We start from the raw sequence: 12,961 nt of genomic DNA on the forward strand, positions 1-12,961 counted from the left end.
TCCAAACACGCAATACACAATCAATATCAGAGACCTGTCTTAAACGCTTCAACTGTCTCTCTGTCCATTTCGACCACAGAGAGGTCCATGAGGTCCATGCACCTTGGCCAGAGTCTACAGACAAGACCGATCACCTCATCTGGTTGCTGGACTAGGGAGTCCATTACAAAAGAGAGGTCCATGAGGTCCATGCTGCTCTAATTAAACACTACGTCTCATTAGGTCAAATCCATTACAGTCATTACAATGTGGATGATGTTGACAAGCATCAGCTCCAAGTCTGACGTCAGTCCTGAATGACTAGGACCAGAGGTTCTTCAGCTGTCAGGCAGACAGTCTGGTCCTCCTCACAACACACTGACTAACAGACAGTCTGGTCCTCACAGCACACTGACTAACAGACAGTCTGGTCCTCACAACACACTGACTAACAGACAGTCTGGTCCTCCTCACAGCACACTGACTAACAGACAGTCTGGTCCTCAACACAACACACTGACTAACAGACAGCCTGGTCCTCACAACACACTGACTAACAGACAGTCTGGTCCTCACAACACACTGACTAACAGACAGTCTGGTCCTCACAACACACTGACTAACAGACAGTCTGGTCCTCCTCACAGCACACTGACTAACAAACAGTCTGGTCCTCCTCACAACACACTGACTAACAGACAGTCTGGTCCTCACAGCACACTGACTAACAGACAGTCTGGTCCTCACAGCACACTGACTAACAGACAGTCTGGTCCTCCTCACAGCACACTGACTAACAGACAGTCTGGTCCTCCTCACAGCACACTAACTAACAGACAGTCTGGTCCTCCTCACAGCACACTGACTAACAGACAGTCTGGTCCTCCTCACAACACACTGACTAACAGACAGTCTGGTCCTCCTCACAGCACACTGACTAACAGACAGTCTGGTCCTCCTCACAGCACACTGACTAACAGACAGTCTGGTCCTCCTCACAGCACACTGACTAACAGACAGTCTGGTCCTCCTCACAACACACTGACTAACAGACAGTCTGGTCCTCCTCACAGCACACTGACTAACAGACAGTCTGGTCCTCACAGCACACTGACTAACAGACAGTCTGGTCCTCCTCACAGCACACTGACTAACAGACAGTCTGGTCCTCACAGCACACTGACTAATAGACAGTCTGGTCCTCCTCACAGCACACTGACTAACAGACAGTCTGGTCCTCACAGCACACTGACTAACAGACAGTCTGGTCCTCACAGCACACTGACTAACAGACAGTCTGGTCCTCCTCACAGCACACTAACTAACAGACAGTCTGGTCCTCCTCACAGCACACTGACTAACAGACAGTCTGGTCCTCACAGCACACTGACTAACAGACAGTCTGGTCCTCACAGCACACTGACTAACAGACAGTCTGGTCTTCCTCAAAGCACACTGACTAACAGACAGTCTGGTCTGACGTCAGTACCAGCAGTAGTGCTCTATATAGGGAATAGGGCCCTGGTCAACAGTAGTGCTCTATATAGGGAATAGGGCTCTGGTCAACAGTAGTGCTCTATATAGGGAATAGGGCTCTGGTCAACAGTAGTGCTCTATATAGGGAATAGGGCTCTGGTCAACAGTAGTGCTCTATATAGGGAATAGGGCTCTGGTCAACAGTAGTGCTCTATATAGGGAATAGGGCTCTGGTCAACAGTAGTGCTCTATATAGGGAATAGGGCTCTGGTCAACAGTAGTGCTCTATATAGGGAATAGGGCTCTGGTCAACAGTAGTGCTCTATATAGGGAATAGGGCTCTGGTCAACAGTAGTGCTCTATATAGGGAATAGGGCTCTGGTCAACAGTAGTGCTCTATATAGGGAATAGGGCTCTGGTCAACAGTAGTGCTCTATATAGGGAATAGGGCTCTGGTTAACAGTAGTGTTCTATATAGGGAATAGGGCTCTGGTCAACAGTAGTGCTCTATATAGGGAATAGGGCTCTGGTCAACAGTAGTGCTCTATATAGGGAATAGGGCTCTGGTCAACAGTAGTGCTCTATATAGGGAATAGGGCTCTGGTCAACAGTAGTGCTCTATATAGGGAATAGGGCTCTGGTCAACAGTAGTGCTCTATATAGGGAATAGGGCTCTGGTCAACAGTAGTGCTCTATATAGGGAATAGGGCTCTGGTCAACAGTAGTGCTCTATATAGGGAATAGGGCTCTGGTCAACAGTAGTGCTCTATATAGGGAATAGGGCTCTGGTCAACAGTAGTGCTCTATATAGGGAATAGGGCTCTGGTCAACAGTAGTGTTCTATATAGGGAATAGGGCTCTGGTCAACAGTAGTGTTCTATATAGGGAATAGGGCTCTGGTCAACAGTAGTGCTCTATATAGGGAATAGGGCTCTGGTCAACAGTAGTGCTCTATATAGGGAATAGGGCTCTGGTCAACAGTAGTGCTCTATATAGGGAATAGGGCTCTGGTCAACAGTAGTGCTCTATATAGGGAATAGGGCTCTGGTCAACAGTAGTGTTATATATAGGGAATAGGGCTCTGGTCAACAGTAGTGCTCTATATAGGGAATAGGGCCCTGGTCAACAGTAGTGCTCTATATAGGGAATAGGGCCCTGGTCAACAGTAGTGCTCTATATAGGGAATAGGGCTCTGGGCAACAGTAGTGCTCTATATAGGGAATAGGGCTCTGGTCAACAGTAGTGCTCTATATAGGGAATAGGGCTCTGGTCAACAGTAGTGTTCTATATAGGGAATAGGGCTCTGGTCAACAGTAGTGCTCTATATAGGGAATAGGGCTCTGGTCAACAGTAGTGCTCTATAAAGGGAATAGGGCTCTGGTCAACAGTAGTGCTCTATATAGGGCTCTGGTCAACAGTAGTGCTCTATATAGGGCTCTGGTCAACAGTAGTGCTCTATATAGGGAATAGGGCTCTGGTCAACAGTAGTGCTCTATATAGGGCTCTGGTCAACAGTAGTGTTCTACATAGGGAATAGGGCTCTGGTCAACAGTAGTGTTCTATATAGGGAATAGGGCTCTGGTCAACAGTAGTGCTCTATATAGGGCTCTGGTCAACAGTAGTGCTCTATATAGGGAATAGGGCCCTGGTCAACAGTAGTGCTCTATATAGGGCTCTGGTCAACAGTAGTGCTCTATATAGGGCTCTGGTCAATAGTAGTGCTCTATATAGAGCTCTGGTCAACAGTAGTGCTCTATATAGGGAATAGGGCTCTGGTCAACAGTCGTGCTCTATATAGGGAATAGGGCTCTGGTCAACAGTAGTGCTCTATATAGGGAATAGGGCTCTGGTCAACAGTAGTGCTCTATATAGGGAATAGGGCTCTGGTCAACAGTAGTGCTCTATATAGGGAATAGGGCTCTGGTCAACAGTAGTGCTCTATATAGGGAATAGGGCTCTGGTCAACAGTAGTGCTCTATATAGGGAATAGGGCTCTGGTCAACAGTAGTGCTCTATATAGGGAATAGGACTCTGGTCAACAGTAGTGCTCTATATAGGGAATAGGGCTCTGGTTAACAGTAGTGTTCTATATAGGGAATAGGGCTCTGGTCAACAGTAGTGCTCTATATAGGGAATAGGGCTCTGGTCAACAGTAGTGCTCTATATAGGGCTCTGGTCAACAGTAGTGTTCTACATAGGGAATAGGGCTCTGGTCAACAGTAGTGTTCTATATAGGGAATAGGGCTCTGGTCAACAGTAGTGCTCTATATAGGGCTCTGGTCAACAGTAGTGCTCTATATAGAGCTCTGGTCAACAGTAGTGCTCTATATAGGGAATAGGGCTCTGGTCAACAGTAGTGCTCTATATAGAGCTCTGGTCAACAGTAGCGCTCTATATAGGGAATAGGGCTCTGGTCAACAGTAGTGTTCTATATAGGGAATAGGGCTCTGGTCAACAGTAGTGCTCTATATAGGGAATAGGGCTCTGGTCAACAGTAGTGCTCTATATAGGGAATAGGGCTCTGGTCAACAGTAGTGCTCTATATAGGGAATAGGGCTCTGGTCAACAGTAGTGCTCTATATAGGGAATAGGGCTCTGGTCAACAGTAGTGCTCTATATAGGGTGTTTCTTACCTTGCAGAAATATTTCCTGAACCTTTTGATCTTTGAGCCAGAACCTGACCTCTTCATGCAGCTCAGGGTTGTCCCTGAGAACAGGACTCAGACTGTCCACTTCATCCTGCAGACAGACGGAGGAAGGGGACACGTTACAATCATATTATATACATACTGAAGACCTTTCAGTACATTACTACTGGAGATAGAAGCTGTTTATTATACCAGACGATACATTACAACCATATTTACTACAATTAAAAACAAGAAACCATTTTTGAAGTGAGAAGTCGGCACTGGTCTGAAGCAGAAAATGAAAGGAAATTCATAAGCAACACGATGTCTACTTTCCTTTCACCCATGCTCTACCAAGGTTATCCAGCACCAATGTCTACTCCACCCATGCTCTACCAGGTTATCCAGCACCAATGTACTCACCATGCTCTACCAAGGTTATCCAGCACCAATGTCTACTCCACCCATGCTCTACCAAGGTTATCCAGCACCAATGTCTACTCCACCCATGCTCTACCAAGGTTATCCAGCACCAATGTCTACTCCACCCATGCTCTACCAAGGTTATCCAGCACCAATGTCTACTCCACCCATGCTCTACCAAGGTTATCCAGCACCAATGTCTACTCCACCCATGCTCTACCAAGGTTATCCAGCACCAATGTCTACTCCACCCATGCTCTACCAAGGTTATCCAGCACCAATGTCCACTCCACCCATGCTCTACCAAGGTTATACAGCACCAATGTCCACTCCACCCATGCTCTACCAAGGTTATCCAGCACCAATGTCTACTCCACCCATGCTCTACCAAGGTTATCCAGCACCAATGTCTACTCCACCATGCTCTACCAAGGTTATCCAGCACCAATGTCTACTCCACCCATGCTCTACCAAGGTTATCCAGCACCAATGTCCACTCCACCCATGCTCTACCAAGGTTATCCAGCACCAATGTCTACTCCACCCATGCTCTACCAAGGTTATCCAGCACCAATGTCCACTCCACCCATGCTCTACCAAGGTTATCCAGCACCAATGTCTACTCCACCCATGCTCTACCAATGTTATCCAGCACCAATGTCTACTCCACCCATGCTCTACCAAGGTTATCCAGCACCAATGTCTACTCCACCCATGCTCTACCAAGGTTTAACAATGTCCACTCCACCCATGCTCTACCAAGGTTTAACAATGTCCACTCCACCCATGCTCTACCAAGGTTATCCAGCACCAATGTCTACTCCACCCATGCTCTACCAAGGTTTTCCAGCACCAATGTCCACTCCACCCATGCTCTACCAAGGTTATCCAGCACCAATGTCCACTCCACCCATGCTCTACCAAGGTTTCACAGCACCAATGTCTACTCCACCCATGCTCTACCAAGGTTTTACAGCACCAATGTCTACTCCACCCATGCTCTACCAAGGTTATCCAGCACCAATGCCTACTCCACCCATGCTCTACCAAGGTTTTCCAGCACCAATGTCTACTCCACCCATGCTCTACCAAGGTTATCCAGCACCAATGTCTACTCCACCCATGCTCTACTAAGGTTTTCCAGCACCAATGTCTACTCCACCCATGCTCTACCAAGGTTTAACAATGTCCACTCCACCCATGCTCTACCAAGGTTTTCCAGCACCAATGTCCACTCCACCCATGCTCTACCAAGGTTTCCAGCACCAATGTCTACTCCACCCATGCTCTACCAAGGTTTCCAGCACCAATGTCTACTCCACCCATGCTCTACCAAGGTTTTCCAGCACCAATGTCTACTCCACCCATGCTCTACCAAGGTTTCACAGCACCAATGTCTACTCCACCCATGCTCTACCAAGGTTTTACAGCACCAATGTCTACTCCACCCATGCTCTACCAAGGTTTAACAGCACCAATGTCCACTCCACCCATGCTCTACCAAGGTTTCCAGCACCAATGTCTACTCCACCCATGCTCTACCAAGGTTTCCAGCACCAATGTCTACTCCACCCATGCTCTACCAAGGTTTTCCAGCACCAATGTCTACTCCACCCATGCTCTACCAAGGTTTCACAGCACCAATGTCTACTCCACCCATGCTCTACCAAGGTTTTACAGCACCAATGTCTACTCCACCCATGCTCTACCAAGGTTTAACAGCACCAATGTCCACTCCACCCATGCTCTACTAAGGTTTTCCAGCACCAATGTCTACTCCACCCATGCTCTACCAAGGTTATCCAGCACCAATGCCTACTCCACCCATGCTCTACCAAGGTTTTCCAGCACCAATGTCTACTCCACCCATGCTCTACCAAGGTTTTCCAGCACCAATGTCTACTCCACCCATGCTCTACCAAGGTTATCCAGCACCAATGTCTACTCCACCCATGCTCTACCAAGGTTATCCAGCACCAATGTCTACTCCACCCATGCTCTACCAAGGTTATCCAGCACCAATGTCTACTCCACCCATGCTCTACCAAGGTTTTCCAGCACCAATGTCTACTCCACCCATGCTCTACCAAGGTTTTCCAGCACCAATGTCTACTCCACCCATGCTCTACCAAGGTTTCACAGCACCAATGTCTACTCCACCCATGCTCTACCAAGGTTTCACAGCACCAATGTCTACTCCACCCATGCTCTACCAAGGTTATCCAGCACCAATGTCTACTCCACCCATGCTCTACCAAGGTTTTCCAGCACCAATGTCTACTCCACCCATGCTCTACCAAGGTTTTCCAGCACCAATGTCTACTCCACCCATGCTCTAAAATCTCTCTCGGTCTTCCTCTCTGGCCCTCCTCCCCTCCCCTTCTCTCTCGGTCTTCCTCTCTGGCCCTCCTCCCCTCCCCTTCTCTCTCTCTCCCTCTGTGTGTTGGAGGATCTTCTAGTTGCTCCAGTGGAAAGCATGTACATATGGGTGTTGCTGCGTTATGGAATTTAAAATACTTCCAGATACAACTCTGACCCAGAAAAACAAGGCTTCCTCTTCCAATCCCGTTCTACTACTGACACAGGAAGGCAGGGGGGAGAGAGGGTGTGTGTGAGTCTCTCTCTGTGTGTGTGTGTGTGTGTGTGTGTGTGTGTGTGTGTGTGTCTCTCTCTGTGGACAACAGTGTGGATTTAAAGTACAGTCCTATCATATGACGTCCCATCCTTCATTCACATCCATCCATTAGACAGAGTCTACCAGCCTATACCTGACCTATACACCCATCCATTAGACAGAGTCTACCAGCCTATACCTGACCTATACACCCATCCATTAGACAGAGTCTACCAGCCTATACCTGACCTATACACCCATCCATTAGACAGAGTCTACCAGCCTATACCTGACCTATACACCCATCCATTAGACAGAGTCTACCAGCCTATACCTGACCTATACACCCATCCATTAGACAGACAGTCTACCAGCCTATACCTGACCTATACACCCATCCATCCGTTAGACAGTCTACCAGCCTATACCTGACCTATACACCCATCCATTAGACAGACAGTCTACCAGCCTATACCTGACCTATACACCCATCCATTAGACAGACAGTCTACCAGCCTATACCTGACCTACACACCCATCCATTAGACAGACAGTCTACCAGCCTATACACCCATCCTTTAGACAGTCTACCAGCCAAAACCTGACCTATACACCCATCCATTAGACAGTCAGTCTACCAGCTTATACCTGACCTATACACCCATCCATTAGACAGACAGTCTACCAGCCTATACCTGACCTATACACCCATCCATTAGACAGTCTACCAGCCTATACCTGACCTATACACCCATCCATTAGACAGTCTACCAGCCTATACCTGACCTATACACCCATCCATTAGACAGTCTACCAGCCTATACCTGACCTATACACCCATCCATTAGACAGTCTACCAGCCTATACCTGACCTATACACCCATCCATTAGACAGACAGTCTACCAGCCTATACCTGACCTATACACCTGTCATGACGTTGGCCTGTGGGTAAGGTTTATGACCCCCCCATAAATACCTTCTCCCTTCCCCTCTCTCTCTGACCCTACTGAAGGACTGGAATAGCCTGTGTTAAATATAGAGAGTCTGGGAACATCAAACAAATGGGGAAAAGGAACCATATTTTGGTAATAAAACCAGTTGGAAATATGCTTGATAACGTAATGAGTATGTATGTCAGTTCATTGTTATCTGAGACATTATGATTGATGACAGGACGACATAAACTGTACCTGAGAAAGTATACACCCTCTAGTTATCAGAGTCACATGGAATTGTTATGCAATTGAAATGTTTGATATTGAAATTGTTTGTTAGGAGATTAAATGTAATTTTAGCTTCCAAATGAGAGAATTGGGTTTTCATAAGGAAAGGGCCCTGCCCGATCAGTGGCCAACCCTGTGAAGAGACATGGGGTTATAAACGATGAAACACCTCCTTTCCCCCTCTCCACTATATAAGTCTTTGACGAAAAGACATTCACGGTTCCAGTATGTGAGGTCTGCAGCCTCTACGTTAGAAGGACAGGCACATATCAAGGACAGAACTAAGCCAACCTCGGCGTGAGCTATGGTATGAACTGGTATGAACTTTGAGCTTATTCACTACAGAAGTGATACTTCCTAGCCGTTGAGTTAGCGCTGCTAACGTGGGCTAGGAAAGGACGGACGACGGGTCCAGTCTAACAACCAGACGAAGATACCACCACCATTGACATTCTTCCACACTACAGGAAGATCTGTTGGCCAACCCGGCCAGCATCTACGACCAATCTACCGAAGCGCAGCTCAGAGTAAATATTTATTGCATTTTCCTTTTCCAAATGGGCGGTAATTTAGAATGCATAAGATAATGTATTTACGATAGCATAGCTGCTGTTTCTTTGTTCCTAAATCTTCCCGCCCTTTCATTCAAGCCCAACCCCCTTCCTTTGTGTAACCAGCCATGATACAGGCTCCGTCCACCAGGACGTTTTCTGTATGACATCAATTGTATTCTGTGTATTTGTAATTCTGTGTGATTAGTTAGGTATTTAGTAAATAAATAATTAAACCCAATTTTGTATTGCTGATTCAACTTGTTAGCCAGGGTTCGTGAAGATAACCAATAATTTACAAATTTCATTATGAGACTGAAAATAAGATAAGGGTTAATATTGACTGCTATCGATGTAAAATATTACTAAGTATTTTAAGAGTTTATTCGGAAGATAACAGCTCTATAAACGTTCTTCTGTGGTGCCCCAACTTTCTAGTTAATTACATTTACATGATTAGCTTAATCAGATAATATTAATTACAGAGAAAGAATTTTATAAGTTAGCATGTCATATCACTTAATCCGGCATAGCCAAAGACACGACACACCCATCCAATAGACAGTCTACCAGCCTATACCTGACCTATACACCCATCCATTAGACAGAGTCTACCAGCCTATACCTGACCTATACACCCATCCATTAGACAGTCTACCAGCATATACCTGACCTATACACCCATCCATTAGACAGTCTACCAGCCTATACCTGACCTATACACCCATCCATTAGACAGTCTACCAGCATATACCTGACCTATACACCCATCCATTAGACAGTCTACCAGCCTATACCTGACCTATACACCCATCCATTAGACAGACAGTCTACCAGCCTATACCTGACCTATACACCCATCCATTAGACAGTCAGTCTACCAGCCTATACCTGACCTATACACCCATCCATTAGACAGTCTACCAGCCTATACCTGACCTATACACCCATCCATTAGACAGACAGTCTACCAGCCTATACCTGACCTATACACCCATCCATTAGACAGACAGTCTACCAGCCTATACCTGACCTATACACCCATCCATTAGACAGTCAGTCTACCAGCCTATACCTGACCTATACACCCATCCATTAGACAGACAGTCTGCCAGCCTATACCTGACCTATACACCCATCCATTAGATAGTCTACCAGCTTATACCTGACCTATACACCCATCCATTAGACAGACAGTCTACCAGCCTATACCTGACCTACACACCCATCCATTAGACAGTCTACCAGCCTATACCTGACCTATACACCCATCCATTAGACAGTCTACCAGCCTATACCTGACCTATACACCCATCCATTAGACAGACAGTCTACCAGCCTATACCTGAGGAGAGAGGGAGGAGACTAGGATACTGGTGAGGAGACAGGGAGGAGACTAGGATACTGGTGAGGAGAAAGGGAGGAGACTAGGATACAGGTGAGGAGAGAGGGAGGAGACTAGGATACAGGTGAGGAGACTAGGATACTGGTGAGGAGAGAGGGAGGAGACTAGGATACTGGTGAGGAGAGAGGGAGGAGACTAGGATACCGGTGAGGAGAGAGGGAGGAGACTAGGATACAGGTGAGGAGACTAGGATACTGGTGAGGAGAGAGGGAGGAGACTAGGATACCGGTGAGGAGAGAGGGAGGAGACTAGGATACCGGTGAGGAGAGAGGGAGGAGACTAGGATACAGGTGAGGAGACTAGGATACTGGTGAGGAGAGAGGGAGGAGACTAGGATACTGGTGAGGAGAGAGGGAGGAGGCTAGGATCCTGGTGAGGAGAGAGGGAGGAGACTAGGATCCTGGTGAGGAGAGAGGGAGGAGACTAGGATCCTGGTGAGGAGAGGGAGGAGACTAGGATCCTGGTGAGGAGAGAGGGAGGAGACTAGGATCCTGGTGAGGAGAGAGGGAGGAGACTAGGATCCTGGTGAGGAGAGAGGGAGGAGACTAGGATACTGGTGATTGATTAAACGGAGGGCTTGTTTTGCAGAACGTCATGTTGAATTCTGTCGAAACATTTTCATTTTCATTCAAAACCAGGCAGACCCAGTGACTAAAACCAGGCAGTTCCAGTGTGACTAAAACCAGGCAGACCCAGTGTGACTAAAACCAGGCAGTTCCAGTGTGACTAAAACCAGGCAGATCCAGTGTGACTAAAACCAGGAAGATCCAGTGTGACTAAAACCAGGCAGATCCAGTGTGACTAAAACCAGGCAGATCCAGTGTGACTAAAACCAGGCAGACCCAGTGTGACTAAAACCAGGCAGATCCAGTGTGACTTAAACCAGGCAGACCCAGTGTGACTAAAACCAGGCAGTTCCAGTGTGACTAAAACCAGGCAGACCCAGTGTGACTAAAACCAGGCAGATCCAGTGTGACTAAAACCAGGCAGACCCAGTGACTAAAACCAGGCAGACCCAGTGTGACTAAAACCAGGCAGACCCAGTGTGACTAAAACCAGGAAGATCCAGTGTGACTAAAACCAGGTAGATCCAGTGTGACTAAAACCAGGCAGATCCAGTGTGACTAAAACTAAAACCAGGCAGATCCAGTGTGACTAAAACTAAAACCAGGTAGACACAGTGTGACTAAAACCAGGCAGATCCAGTGTGACTAAAACTAAAACCAGGTAGACACAGTGTGACTAAAACTAAAACCAGGTAGACACAGTGTAACTAAAACCAGGCAGATCCAGTGTGACTAAAACTAAAACCAGGTAGACACAGTGTGACTAAAACCAGGCAGATCCAGTGTGACTAAAACTAAAACCAGGCAGACCCAGTGTGACTAAAACCAGGCAGATCCAGTGTGACTAAAACTAAAACCAGGCAGATCCAGTGTGACTAAAACCAGGCAGATCCAGTGTGACTAAAACCAGGCAGATCCAGTGTGACTAAAACCAGGCAGATCCAGTGTGACTAAACCCAGGTAGATCCAGTGTGACTAAAACCAGGCAGATCCAGTGTGACTAAAACCAGGCAGATCCAGTGTGACTAAAACCAGGCAGTTCCAGTGACTAAAACCAGGTAGATCCAGTGTGACTAAAACCAGGTAGATCCAGCGTGACTAAAACCAGGCAGAGCCAGTGTGACTAAAACCAGGCAGATCCAGTGACTAAAACCAGGCAGATCCAGTGTGACTAAAACCAGGCAGATCCAGTGACTAAAACCAGGCAGATCCAGTGTGACTCGGAGAGGAGTGGTGTAACAGAGAGTCCCAAATGGCACCCCATTCCCTATAGGCCCTAGTCAAATGTAGTGCTCTATATAGGGAATAGGGCCCTAGGGACAGCAGCTCAGACAGAACACTAGCAGGACTCAGTGGGACAGCAGCTCAGACAGAACACTAGCAGGACTCAGTGGGACAGCAGCTCAGACAGAACACTAGCAGGACTCAGTGGGACAGCAGCTCAGACAGAACACTAGCAGGACTCAGTGGGACAGCAGCTCAGACAGAACACTAGCAGGACTCAGCGGGACAGCAGCTCAGACAGAACACTAGCAGGACTCAGTGGGACAGCAGCTCAGACAGAACACTAGCAGGACTCAGTGGGACAGCAGCTCAGACAGAACACTAGCAGGACTCAGCGGGACAGCAGCTCAGACAGAACACTAGCAGGACTCAGCGGGACAGCAGCTCAGACAGAACACTAGCAGGACTCAGTGGGACAGCAGCTCAGACAGAACACTAGCAGGACTCAGCGGGACAGCAGCTCAGACAGAACACTAGCAGGACTCAGTGGGACAGCAGCTCAGACAGAACACTAGCAGGACTCAGTGGGACAGCAGCTCAGACAGAACACTAGCAGGACTCAGTGGGACAGCAGCTCAGACAGAACACTAGCAGGACTCAGTGGGACAGCAGCTCAGACAGACTAACGCCAGACATATTAACTGTGTTCATTAACAATGAATGGGCTGCTCACTGGTGTGTGTCTGTGACGGCCCAGTCCCATTACTGAGAGGTTCCACATGACCGAGTCCTGTTATTAGTATTCCACCGCAGTGGCCCCTGATCTCACACACAGCTGCTGTGAGGTCTCCTGAACCGCTCTCCAGTCT

At 47.5% G+C, this 12,961-nt stretch overlaps 1 protein-coding gene across 15 annotated transcripts in view; it reads right to left on the reverse strand.

The window, feature by feature from the left end:
- The window catches only part of LOC115189542 (probable JmjC domain-containing histone demethylation protein 2C), a 191,190-nt gene that overhangs the window by 75,048 nt on the left and 103,181 nt on the right, over positions 1-12,961 (reverse strand). For all 15 annotated transcript variants that reach the window (XM_029748158.1, XM_029748159.1, XM_029748154.1 and 12 more), the window contains one exon: positions 4,089-4,194. In XM_029748158.1, coding sequence (XP_029604018.1) covers positions 4,089-4,194 — 106 coding nt within the window. The remainder of the gene's footprint in view (positions 1-4,088; positions 4,195-12,961) is intronic.

Source organism: Salmo trutta, unplaced genomic scaffold, assembly GCF_901001165.1.
Source record: "Salmo trutta unplaced genomic scaffold, fSalTru1.1, whole genome shotgun sequence".
Lineage (NCBI taxonomy): Eukaryota > Metazoa > Chordata > Actinopteri > Salmoniformes > Salmonidae > Salmo > Salmo trutta.